Raw genomic sequence first — 12,577 nt, 5'->3', positions numbered from 1 at the left:
ATTATTATTGGTAATGCTGAAGTTAGAGCCCTCAAGCATGCTCAGCAAGCCCTGGGCTCACCCACCACCCTTTTTCGTTCTGAGGATTTTGCACACTGTTTCCATGTGGTTTGTACTGTTGCACCTCCAGTATATTTAAGATCCCTTTTGCCCAGAGTTCACTGGTGTCGATTGAATCTGTCTCTCTGCCTTTGTTTTCAATACTTCTAAGCCTTGTGCTTAGAGGTACAATCAGGAAATGCATGTTTGTTTTTGAGACAGGGTTTCTCTGTGTAGCCCTGGCTGTCCTGGAACTAGCTCTGTAGACCAGGCTGGCCTCGAACTCATGGAGATCCTCCTCCCTCTGCCTCCCAAGTGCTGGGATAAAAGGCTTAATCAGAGGGGTCTTTTATGCTCAGTGGGCAGTTTAGAAGCTTGGTTTGCTGAGGGAAAACAACCTGTTCAAGCCTCCCAGACTTCTGCTCCCCTACCCCATCCCCCACTCCCCAGTCCCCCACCCTTGTTCCCTGAGTAACCGGCCTGTATTCCTTGGGCATCCCGCAGCATGCGCCATTCTTACCGCGCCTTGTTTTGGCTCTGACAGGTCTGACGGGCGCTCCTCCAAGCCGAGCCTTGGAGGGCAAGGCCGGCACCATTACCTCCAACGAGTGGAGCTCTCCCGACTCCCCCGAGGGGAGCAGCATCTCTGGGGGCAGCCAGGCACTGGACAAGCCCATCGACAATGACGCAGAGGGCGTGTGGAGCCCCGACATTGAGCAAAGCTTCCAGGAGGCACTGGCCATCTACCCACCCTGCGGCCGCCGCAAAATCATCCTGTCGGACGAAGGCAAGATGTACGGTAAGGAGCCTGTCGGAGCTGGGCGGAGCCTGTCGGAGCTGGGCGGAGCCTGTCGGAGCTGGGCGGAGCCTGTCGGACTCAGGCGGAAGCTGGCCTTGTAGTTCAGCTGCAGTGGACACAGTAACCTTGGGGCTCCCCCAAGTGACTTCTTGTGGCTTCTACTGGGTGCACAGTGCTTTCTTCTATCCTGAGTTCCAAACATCTGAGGAATCAAAGCTTGGGAATGGGTGATGAGGGTGGGATCTGGTAAGGAGACTGTGTACTAGTAGGGGAAGAAATTTTTGAGACAGGGTTTCTCCCTAGTAGCCCTGGTTGTCCTGGAACTCATTTTGTAGACTAGGCTGGCCTTGAACTCAGAGATCCACCTGCCTCTGCCTCCCAAATGCTGGGGTCAAAGGTGTGTGCCACCACTGCCTGGCAATAGAAAATTTTATGAGGAATATCACAGGTGGAATAGACTATCTCCACAGAGCAGACTAAAAATTCTTATTCTGTCTCTGCCTGTCTGTCTCTCATGCTCTCACATGTGCATGCATGCGCATGTACACACTGTTATTAGCATAAACAAATGCACGATTTTCATGCCACCAACCTTAGATACAAAGAGTAACAAAACCCAGGACTTTGCCTGGGTGTAGCTCAGGGGTCGAGTACTTGCCTAGCATTGGAAATGTCCTGAGTTTAATCCTCAGCAGCACAAATAGAAGGGGAAAAAAAAGAAAGGAAAGGAAAAATGAAGGGAATTGTTTGGAGTAGGACTCCTCGTGCTCCCTCCTCCTCCTCCCTCCCCTTCCTCCCTCCTTCCTACCCCCTCCTCCCTCCTCCTGCCTTCATGTGTCCAGCACATGACAAGCAGCAGCTGGTGCAGCAGGTGTGGTTCATGTTGTGGAGTGGGGACATGGGCACGCACAGCTGACAGTTCTCTCAGGCAGGCTGTGAGGGCTATGCCTGCCTTCAGGGAGGACCCCATACCCTTCAACTTCTTGAGTGATCAGGATGTGGAACATCACATTTAGCAGCCCCATGGAAGGACCAGCAGTCTATATGAGTCTGTATGACTTTGGAAGAGAGGATTCTGGGAAAGTAAAAACACACCAAAACTGAGCAGCTGCTGCAAGACCCCGGTCAGGGCTTAGGTCAGGCTTCTGCTCTCACCGGAAACATCCTCAGGGCCCTGTGCTTCAAACAGTTATGTTGAGGGGCGGACACCCAAAGGTTTGAGAAGGCCTCGCTCTGCAGCCGGTGGCGTTAGCACAACAGAGGGTTCGCCAGGTCAGCTGCCATCCTTGCCCCATGGGTTTCCACTCATGAGTGTCTCTCCCCATTCTCCCAGCACAGATCCGCTGTGTGTGTGTGTGTGTGTGTGTGTGTGAGACCCTAGTGTATTAGTGATTGTCACCACAGAGTGATTAACAAGTTCCCGCAAGCTGCTGAAAGCAACAGAACCGAGCTGGGGTGGCTTGGAGGGAGGACATGATCTTGGCATGCCTGGATCAGGCATGGAGGTGGTATACAGAGACACAAACAGGAAAAACGAAGAATAAAAGCCCGTTGATTTTTATGTGTGTGTGTGTGCCTGAGTGTGTATCTCCACCACATGCCTGGATAGTCAGAAGAGGCACCAGATCCTCTGGAACTGGCATTACCAATGGTTGTGAGCTGCCACGTGGGTGCTGGAAACCAGACCCAGGTCCTCTGCAAGAATGGTAGCTGCTCTTAACCACTGAGCCATCTCTCCAGTCTGCCTCTTACCTTCTTACAAAGACAATAGTCACTGGGTTTAGGGTATGCCCTAGTCCAATATGATCTCCGCTTAAGTAATGTACCCACACAAACCCTGTTTCTAAACTGGGTCCTGTGTTGGGCTGTGGTATGGGTTAGTGGTGGAGTGCTGGCCCAGCATATATAAGTTCCCATCTCCAGCATCACACACTACAAAGTAGGCTGGTGCTAAAGTTACAGGTGTATGTTCTGGGGGCGGGGCTAGTCTTCCGCATTCCTCAGCTGACTAAACTGAAATCCAGTCCCAGGTCTGGGGGCAACAGAGCTCTGCCAGCTCCTGGTTTGTTTGCTTGTTTGTTTTAGTTGTTGTTTTGTTTTTTGCTTGCTTGTTTTCTTTCTCTTTTTTACATAGTCTTCCCCACAAGACCAAAACAATGCCTTCCTTTTCTTTGGTTCCTTGCTCCTTTCACATCAGACCCCAGCTCTACTCCCTGACACCAGGTTAAAACCTCCCCCTCCCTCTCTGCAGCCCTCAAGTTCCCAGAGGCACCCCCTTACCACCACCCCTGCTCTGATCACAGTTGCTCCCTGGGGGAGCTTTCTAGAGAAGGCTGACCTAAGGAGTGTGCATAGGGTGCCATCTTGGGGCAGAGCTCTCTGGGGGGGGGGGTATCCTCCCATAGCTGCCCCAGAACAGCGGGCTCTTTGGAGGAGAGCAGGGTGGAAGACAATCCTGAGCTCAGGCGTGAAGGTGGGAATGGGCAGGAGGTCTGTTGAGAAGCAGGGATTAACAGGAAGCCAGAGTGTGTGCACCGGACACTGAGGAGGCATTGCTGTGTGTGGAAGCAGATGAGACACAGGAATCATTCAGCAGAGAGTAGTGACCGAGGGCACGCAGTGACCGAGAAAGGTCCCCGGGTGAAGCCAGACTGTCTTAGGGTTTCTACTGCTGTCGTGAAACACCATGACCAAAAGCAAGTTGAGAAGGAGATCCACTTAGTTCCACATCACTCAGGCAGGGCAGGAACCTGGAGGCAGGAGCTGATGCAGAGGCCTTGGAGGAGTGCCTTGCTCCCCATGGCTTGCTCATCCTGCTTTCTTATAGAATCCTGGGCCATCAGCCCAGGCGTGGCACCTCCCACAATGGGCTGGCTCTTCCCCTGTCAATCACTGATTAAGAAAATGTCACATGGGCTTGCCTGCCTCCAGCCCTATCTGAAAGAGGCATATTTTCAATTGAAGTTCCTCCTCTCAGACAACCCTAGCTTGTATAAGTTGACATAAAACTAGCTGGCCCAGTGACCTATGCTAGGAAAATTAGAAAGTTTGAGGCCAGCCTGGGTTATATAACAAATCTGAGGCCAGCCTAAGCTATACAAGACACTGTCTGTAAGAACGGAGTGGGGAAGAGGCTGGCTGGCTGGCTCAGTGTTAAGAGTACTGCTCTTTCAGCAGTTGAGTTCAGTTCCCAGCATCCACATGGAGCAATTCACAATTGCCTGTAAGTCTAGTCCCAGGGGATCTGAAGCCCTCCTCCAGCCTCAACAGGCACCAGTACACACGACACACACACACACACACACACACACACACACACACACACACACACACATGCCTAATGATGATGATGATGATGATGATGATAAATTCAGTAGGTAATACATTTGCTGCCACAAGTCTGGGGACCTGAGACTGGTCACTGAAATGCAGGTAAAAAGTCAGATGGAGGGTTTGGAGAGAGCTCAGCTCTTAGAGCACAGGCTGCTCTTGCAGAGGACCCTGGTTCAATCCCCAGCACCATCCATCAACTCCACTTCCACTTAAGGGGTACAAAGCTCTACTTTGGGGTCACGATATTTCAGCAGGGGAAGGATGCAGTGGTTATAACAAGAGTGTGAATCACAGACAATCACTAAATCTAAGCAGGGAGCCAAAGATCCTGGACCACAGAGCCAATCAAATGCATTTTTAGTGTGTTTTTATTCATTTTTGCTTAATCATCTTGAAAAAAAAGATGTGTGCTTACAACCATCCTCAACTCCACTTCCAGGAGATCCAGCACCTCTGTTGGCCTCAGTGGGCATCAGGTACCAGTGCAGCGCCCATCTGTCTTTGTAGATCAAACACTCATACACATAAAGTAAAAAACAAAACAAATCTTTAAAAAAAATAGCCAGATAAACTCTTCCTATGGCAAGATGGGAAGGTTATTTAAAAGCATAAACGAGAGACCTGCTGCTTAAAAGCAAGGGGGGAAGCAGCACCAACTCCCAAAAGTTGTTGTCTGACAGGTATGGGCCGCACACTAAATATGCATGTGGTTTCTCTCCGTGTACCCCACCCCCAGGTATGCATGTGTCATCCTCCACCCATGCTTATGTCCACATGGGGTCTCTCTGTCTCTCTCTCTCTCTCTCTCTCACACACACACACACACATACACTTATGTCCACATGGGGTCTCTCTCTCTCTCTCTCTCTCTCTCTCTCTCACACACACACACACACACACATACACACACACACACATCAACACACATCTTTTTTTTCAAGATGATTAAGCAAAAATGAATAAAAACACATTAAAAATGCATTTGATTGGCTCTGTGCTCCAGGATCTTTGGCTCCCTGCTTAGATTTAGTGATCGTCTGTGATTCACACTCTTGTTATAACCACTGCATCCTTCCCCTGCTGAAATATCGTGACCCCAAAGTAGAGCTTTGTACCTACTACAAAGCTTAACAGCAGTTCCTTATTCCCTCCCTCCGTATTCCTTTCTCTCTCTTCCTCTGACAGGGTCTCATATGCCATCCTGGTTGGCTTGGAAATCCTTGTGTAGGCCAGGCTAGCCTTGAGCTCACTGGGCTCTGAGAGCCTTTGCCTCCTGAGTGATGGGGTTAATCGTGTGTCACTGTTATCACCAGGCCCAGCTCCTCAGGCAGCTGCTGCTTCTCTTTTCTCAGTGGATCTAACTATTCCAGGTCCCACGGCGGGATGATGTGTGTCTGGTTCTTGTTCTTGTTCTTCTTTTTCTTCTTCGGCTTCCTCGTCGTCGTCTTCTTTGTCGTCTTCTTTGTCGTCTTCTTTGTCGTCTTCTTTGTCGTCTTCTTTGTCGTCTTCTTTGTCGTCTTCTTTGTCGTCTTCTTTGTCGTCTTCTTTGTCGTCTTCTTTGTCGTCTTCTTTGTCCTCTTCTTTGTCCTCTTCTTTGTCCTCTTCTTTGTCCTCTTCTTTGTCCTCTTCTTTGTCCTCTTCTTTGTCCTCTTCTTCGTCCTCTTCTTCGTCCTCTTCTTCCTCTTCTTCTTCCTCTTCCTCTTCTTCCTCCCCCTCTTCCTCTTCCTCCTCTTCTTCTGATTCACCCAGTGTCATGTTCATGTTGTAGTGTGTGTCAGAATTTCCTTCTGTTGTATATCTGTTGGACATCCATCAGTGGGTACTTGGGCTGCTGCTTGGGTTTATTTAGTGATGGTGGGTAGCTGTTTCTTCCCCTACTTTACATGTAAAGGTGTGGAGCTCAGTCTGTCAGGTAGTGAGCAGAGCAGGGCTAGCCGCCTCCATCCCCCACTCCCACCCCTTTACTCTGAACTCCTTAACTGTCCTTCCTGGCCCTGCCTCGGGCCTGGCCCTGGGTCAGGTGGGTCAGTCGCTGGGCAGGGGGACAAGAGCGTCCTGCCCTATCCGATGACTCACCTGGCCTGCATGAAGGGAGGTCTTGTGGTGAGCCAGACACTGGCTTATGCCGGTCTCCTTTTACCAGCTTGGGGGCGGCCAGCACAGCTGGGAGGTATAGATAGCTCTGTGAGCTCACAGCAGTGTGTGTGGGACAGGCCCTCAGGGAGGCTGACTCAGACCTTCTCTTCCCTGGCTGTGCTTCTCTGGGTCTCTCATCTTCCCTGAGGGACCTGTTGTGCCTATCCTCACCCCTGGTCAGCCTCAGCTGCCAGCACCCCCAAGAGCCCCGTCTTTACACTTCCTGCAGACAGAGATCATTTCCCGAGTGGACCAGCCAGTGGGGCCCACAGTCAGCTGACGGCAGATCCTAGAGTTGGGGCCGTGGCCTTAGTGTTTTGACTACAGGGATTAGGCCTGTTCCCAGCTCAGGCCACAGTACACCAGAGCCAGGCAGGGATGGCATGCAGAGCCGCAGCACAGCTTAACACCCGTTATTTCTGAGCGGAGGCACCCATGCTGGTTGGCTTTGGTCTCCAGCCTGAACGTCTCTCTCTCGTCTCTCCAGGACAAGCTCCCATGCCTGGGGTGCTAACCTCCTGCTCATGACTCCGTCCACCTTTGTCCCTCTCACTGTGTGACTTTCAGTCTGTAACTGAACATCCTACTTGTTCTGACTTCCTTTGGCTAGCCTGGTCACAGGTTCCTGGGAACGGAAGTAGGGAGGAAAGGGGTACTTCTTCACTCTTGCCCGCATCTGCCATCTCCCTCTTCCTCTCCTTAGCAGCCCTCCTCCTCCTCCTCCTCCTCCTCCTCCTCCTCCTCCTCCTCCTCCTCCTCCTCCTCCTCCTCCTCCTCCTCCTCCTCCCTGAGGCTGACTCCCTAATCTTCAGCATCTGTTCTTCCTGGTCCCAGCCTTCACATACCGGACCTGGAGGCAGCTCCCTCATGGCTGAGTCCTTCTGCCCAGTTTCATTCCCTGTGTCTTTCGGTTTCTCTGCGGTGTCCCTGCCTCACCATTAGTCTTATGAGGCATCGCCTCTCCTTGAACCTAGCTGGAGTGGAGGTTGGGGAATTTCTGTTCTTCTCAACTCCATGGCTAGTGAGAGAGGCAGGGGAAATACCTTTTGTAAGGGAACCATCCAGACAGGTATGTAGTCAGGAAGCCAGAGGACTGGGCTGTCTTGGACCTTTCTGGAAGGAAGGGGTGGGGGTGGGGGTGGCAAACGTGCTCCAGGCAAAGGAGCTAGAGTGTCTCACTAGCTCCCAAGTAGGACTTGACATGGTGGCTTTGAGAGAGGCAGGCAAAGCACCTAGGTAAAACATTCCCAGGGAAGGTTTAGAAATGAGCAACACACTGTTAAAAACTCTTCTTTTCAGGCTAGGCTTGGGCAGCCTGGGGCTGGAGCCTTGTTGAGATTCTTTTACTGTGGGGATGGGGTCAAGAGTGGGAGGCTGGCCCGAGTCTCCTACTCGGCCTGCCCCGCCTCTCCCGTATTGTTGCTTACTGGTTCTGACTTCCTTTGGCTAGCCTGGCCGGCATGGCTCCTAGGTGTCCTAGAGTGCTTTCCATTGCAGAGGTAAAACAACTTAGGAAAGGGCTGATTTGACTTACAGGTCTCAGTCCACTCTCAAGGAAAGCACAGCAGGAATTCAAGGCAGAAGGAGCCTGAAGGCAGGAACTGAAGCGGACAGCATGGAAGGATGCTGCTTACACCGTGCTCCTCATGGTTTTCTCAGCCTCCTCCTCCTCTTCTTCCTCCTCTTCTTCCCTCCTCCTCCTCCTTCTTTCTCCTCCTCCTTCTCTTCCTCCTCCTCCTGGTCCTTCTCCTCCTTCTCCTCTTCCTCTTCTTCCTCTTCCCCCTCCTCTCCCCCTCTCCTTTCCCCTCCCCTCCCCTCCCCTTTCTCCCTCTCCCCCTCCCCCTCCTCCTCTCCCCCTTCCTCCTCCTCCTCCTCCTCCTCCTCCTCCTCCTCCTCCTCCTCCTCCTCCTCCTCCTCCTCTTCTTGATCTGGTCTTGTTTGATTCTGTTTATTTTTTTCGGGGGAGAGAGGTAGACCAGGCTGACCTCAAACTCGCAGAGATCCTCCTGTCTCTGCAGCCAGCTCATCCTGCCTTTCTGATGAAAACAGTCTGATGAAGTATTTCTTTTTCAGCTGCAGCCCCGTTTTCCCAGGTGATCTTCGTTGTGTCAGGTTGACCAAAAACTAGCCAGGTGCTCTCGCTTCTTTGTGTTTTGCGTTTCCAGCTCTTACGCTGTCCTTGTAGGCCGTCCCTTCTCTCCTGCTTCTAGAGGCCTGTGGAGGCCTAAGTCTCTTCTACTCATGCTGCCTTGGTGGCAGGTGCGACCTAGAGCAAGACCTAACCTTGCTGGACACTGCTTTTCTTCTCTGTAGGACATGCATGATTACCTCTGAGGAAGGCGTTTTGATTTCCTTTATTTCATGGTAGGAGATGGGTGTTAAGCTCTTTTTATGGTCGGTGTTCAGTGGCCTTAAATATATTCAGTTTTCCCTTTTTATTTTATAATCTTTAAGAATTGTTATGGGGGGGGTTGGCTTAGTGGGCAAGAGTGCTTTCTATACACGCACAAGGACCTGGGTTCAAATTCCAAGCACCTGTGTAAAAACTCAGATGTGGCCTGAGCAGCCTGGTGGGCAGAGACAGGAGGATTGTTAGAGTTTGCCAGCCTATCTCCATGTCCATTGAGAGGCCCTGTCTCAAGGGAGTAAGGTAGAGGTGACAGCGCAGGACATCTGACACGCGCTTCTCACCTCTGCATGTGGATGCTCACACCACATGTACACACACTTTGCTATTTTACATTATACTTCATTGATTTATTTTTTGTGTGTGTGTGGGTGCTCTTTTGCTGAGGTATGTATATGAAGGTCAAAGGAGCGAGTGGGTTCTCTCTCTCTACCATGTGGTTCCCGGGGATCAAACTCAGTTCATCAGGCTGGAAGCAGGCGTCTATCTCATCAGCCCTCAAGTTATTATTATTATTTTTATGGTGCCGAGGATGGAACCCAGAGTCTTGTGTATGCTTGGCAAACTCTCTAGCACGAGCCCCACCCCAGCTTGATACAATCACATGGCTGCGTACCTGCTGTCACCATCCCTTTCTAGAACTTTCCATCACCCTCAGATAGAACGTGTACCCATAAAACAATAACTTCTAATTCTTTTGGGCTCCCATCCACGATAGAAGCTTTATGTTCTGTCTCTGTTCTGCTCTGTCACCTGCTCTAGGTGCCTCAGAAAAGGAGAATTGTGCAAAGGTTACTTCAGTGTCTGTGAGGGTTTTGTTTTTACATGGACGGTGGAAGCCAGGGCTTTGAGCACAGGAAACACATGACCTATCAGTGAGCTGCAGCGCAGGCCTCGGGCGTCTGGCTTGCTAGCCCATCATCAGCAAATGGACTTTTGTGTTGTCTGTGTCCTTGCTGTTTTGACACTGCTAGTGAGCACTAGTGTGTCAGCATCTGGAGCCTTTCTCTGTAATTCTTGTGGGAATCCAGGAGAGGAAGGGACTCCTATGGTGATTTTATGTCTGTCATCCAAAAAACGATGTTTAACTGCGTGGGGTGGCACTCACCTTTAGTCCCAGCACTCCAGAGACAGAGGCAGGTGGATCCTTGTGAGTTTGAGATCAGCCTAACCGACATATGGATTTCTAGGATAGCTGAGCCTACATCATTAGAACTTTTATCAAAAACAACCAAACAACCAAACAATGTTTGCTGCGACTTTTCTTCTTTCCCTGTTGCTGTGATAAAACACTCTGACAGAAGCTCATTGGCAAGAGAGAGTTTACTTGGGCTGGAAGTTCAGAGTTACAGTCCACTGTGGGGGTCATGACAGGGAGCTGGTGACATCATGTTTACAACTAGTAGGTAGACAATGGTGAATTTTTAAATAAAAAAATTAAATTTATTTATTCTATTTATATGTGTGTGTGTATGTGTGTGTGTGTGTGTGTGTGTGTGTGTGTGTGTACTATGGGCATGCCTGGTGCCTATGGAAGCTGGAAGAGGGTATTGGGTCTCCTGGGACTCCAGTTCTAGGTGGTTCTGAGCTAGCATGTAGATGCTGGGGATTGCACCTTCATTCTCTGGGAGAACAAGTCATTTCTCTGGGACAGAGAATGATGCTTGTTGAGTTTTATCTCCCCCCACCCGGCCCCCACCCCACATCTCCCATTTTTTTGTTTTTTTCCAGACAAGGTTTTTCTGTGTATTAGCTGTCTTGGATCTCACTCTCTAGATGAGGCTGGTCTCTAATTCAGAGATCTGTCTGCTTCTGCCTCTGGAGTGCTAGAATCAAAGGGTTTGGGGTTGGGTGGGAGTGTGTGTGTGTGTGTGTGTGTGTATGTGTGTGTGTCTGGGGTTTGGGGGTGGGGTGGTGGCTCATGTGTGTATGTATGTGTGTGTGTCTAGGGTTTAGGAGTGGGCTAGTGGCTCATGTGTGTGTGTGACTGGGGTTTGGAAGTAGGGTGGGGGCTCATGAGTGTGTGTGTCTGTATATGTGTGTGTGTGTGTGTGTGTCTGGGGTTTGGGGGTGGGGTGGTGGCTCATGTGTGTATGTATGTGTGTGTGTCTGGGGTTTAGGAGTGGGCTAGTGGCTCATGTGTGTGTGTGTGTGTGTGTGTGTGTGACTGGGGTTTGGAAGTAGAGTGGGGGCTCATGAGTGTGTGTGTCTGTATATGTATGTGTGTGTGTGTGTATGTGTGTGTGTGTGTCTGTGTGTCTGGGGTTTGAGAGTGGAGTGGGGGCACATGTGTGTGTGTGTATATGTGTGTATGACTGGGGTTTGGGAGTGGGGCCGGTGCTCATGAGTGTGTGTGTGTTTGTGTGTATGTGTGTGTGTCTGGGGTTTGGAGGTGGGGTGGTGGCTCGTGTGTGTGTGTGTGTGTGTGTGTGTCTGGGCTTTGGGGTTGAGGAGTCATGGTCATGCATGTGTATGGGGGAGGATATGTCATGGCACTCACACGGAGGTCAGAGGTCAGCCTGCAGCTCCAGCAGTTGCTGGTTCTCTCCCTCTATTGTGTGAGTCCCAGGAATGGAGCCTAGGGTGTCAGTGTAGGCAGCGCTATCCTTACCCACCGTCTCAGGCTCCAGGAGAGATGAATTCTGTGCTTGGCTCTCCTCCCCTCCTCATCCAGCTCCAGGGGTGGAGCTGCCTTCTCTTGAGCCTGACGTCACGGGTGTGCCTGGTGCCACCTCTCCTAGTGATTCCAGATCGGGCAGACAGACAATTGCGATGCCTTTCCCATCCCCACGCCAATGAAACAGAAGGCCCCGGTTCTTCCGCGTGCGTGCCCGCCTTGCTAGTTTCCCTTTTCTGTTTGTAGCCACCCGAGTAGGTGTGAGGTGGTGTCTTGTGACAGTGATTGGTGCTCAGTGATGCTGAATACCCTTTCACGTGCTTGCTGCGGCAACCCGGAACGAGACCCTGTCCCTGAGGTGAGTGGGACAATGAGCACCCCCTCCCTCACAGTTACGAGAGTCACAGTGCAGAGAAGACGTAGACCTGAGAGCACAGTCCCCTCTCAAGGAGCCTCCATGTTTAGTGGGGACTGTGGATTGCTCAGCCAAGGCACGTGAAGGCCCAAACCATCTCCTCGGGAGGTGGGAACGGGCACTCCCACACGCTCAGGGCGAGCTCTTGAGGGTGCCGGCCAATAGAAATATCATCAGAAGTCTTGGAGCCTGTTCAGAGGTGATGGTGGTAGTGGCTCAAGTCCCATTGCTGTGGTCACTTCTGCACCAACAAGATCCTCCCACCCCCAGCCCACTTAGTGTCTTGGGCAGAGGGTCTTGGGCAGAGAGGCTCTCCTGCTAAGTTAGAGAGCATGGCTTCTCCTTCCTGGGCCCCAGCTCACCAGAGGAAATGATGACAGAGTACAGAGAAGGGGCTGCCTCTCTGGAAAGAGATTCTTTAACCAGTTCAGGTTTTAAAGCCCATTGCATTCATTATAAGAGGGCCTTGAAAGCACCAGGATTAATTAGAACAGAGCCTGACAGTCTGAGGAAGATGGCGACTGTCCTGGACTGAGCGGCCTGTCTTTTACTTCCTCCATGCTGTTTTTATGGCGTAGTGGGAAGGCTGTTGTGGTGTAGACACTGCTCTGCCTCCAGAAGTGAAATGTGGAAGTCACTCTTCCAGTCAGGATTTTGCAGGTGGGACAGCAAGTCTAGAGGAGCTATGTCTAGGACCAGGCCGAGGCTGGCTGGGGGCTTTGTGGGAAGCAACGAGGTCATGAGATGACCAAGGTTATGTCTCGTCAGAGATCCCGCCCTCAGTCCATGGCCAGGCTGAAGCTCTCCCTTCTCCTTGGGCAGTCCTTCCCA

General features: G+C 51.3%; 1 protein-coding gene across 1 annotated transcript in view; it reads left to right on the top strand.

Moving 5' to 3' along the window:
- Tead4 (TEA domain transcription factor 4) overlaps nucleotides 1-12,577 on the top strand; it is an 82,199-nt gene that overhangs the window by 31,874 nt on the left and 37,748 nt on the right. The window contains exon 3 of the mRNA XM_052172911.1: nucleotides 584-838. Coding sequence (XP_052028871.1) covers nucleotides 584-838 — 255 coding nt within the window. The remainder of the gene's footprint in view (nucleotides 1-583; nucleotides 839-12,577) is intronic.

The sequence above is a fragment of the Apodemus sylvaticus genome, chromosome 2, assembly GCF_947179515.1.
Source record: "Apodemus sylvaticus chromosome 2, mApoSyl1.1, whole genome shotgun sequence".
Taxonomy (NCBI): Eukaryota; Metazoa; Chordata; class Mammalia; order Rodentia; family Muridae; genus Apodemus; species Apodemus sylvaticus.
Note: the sequence above shows the minus strand (reverse complement) of the source record. Positions and strands in the feature narration are given on the sequence as shown.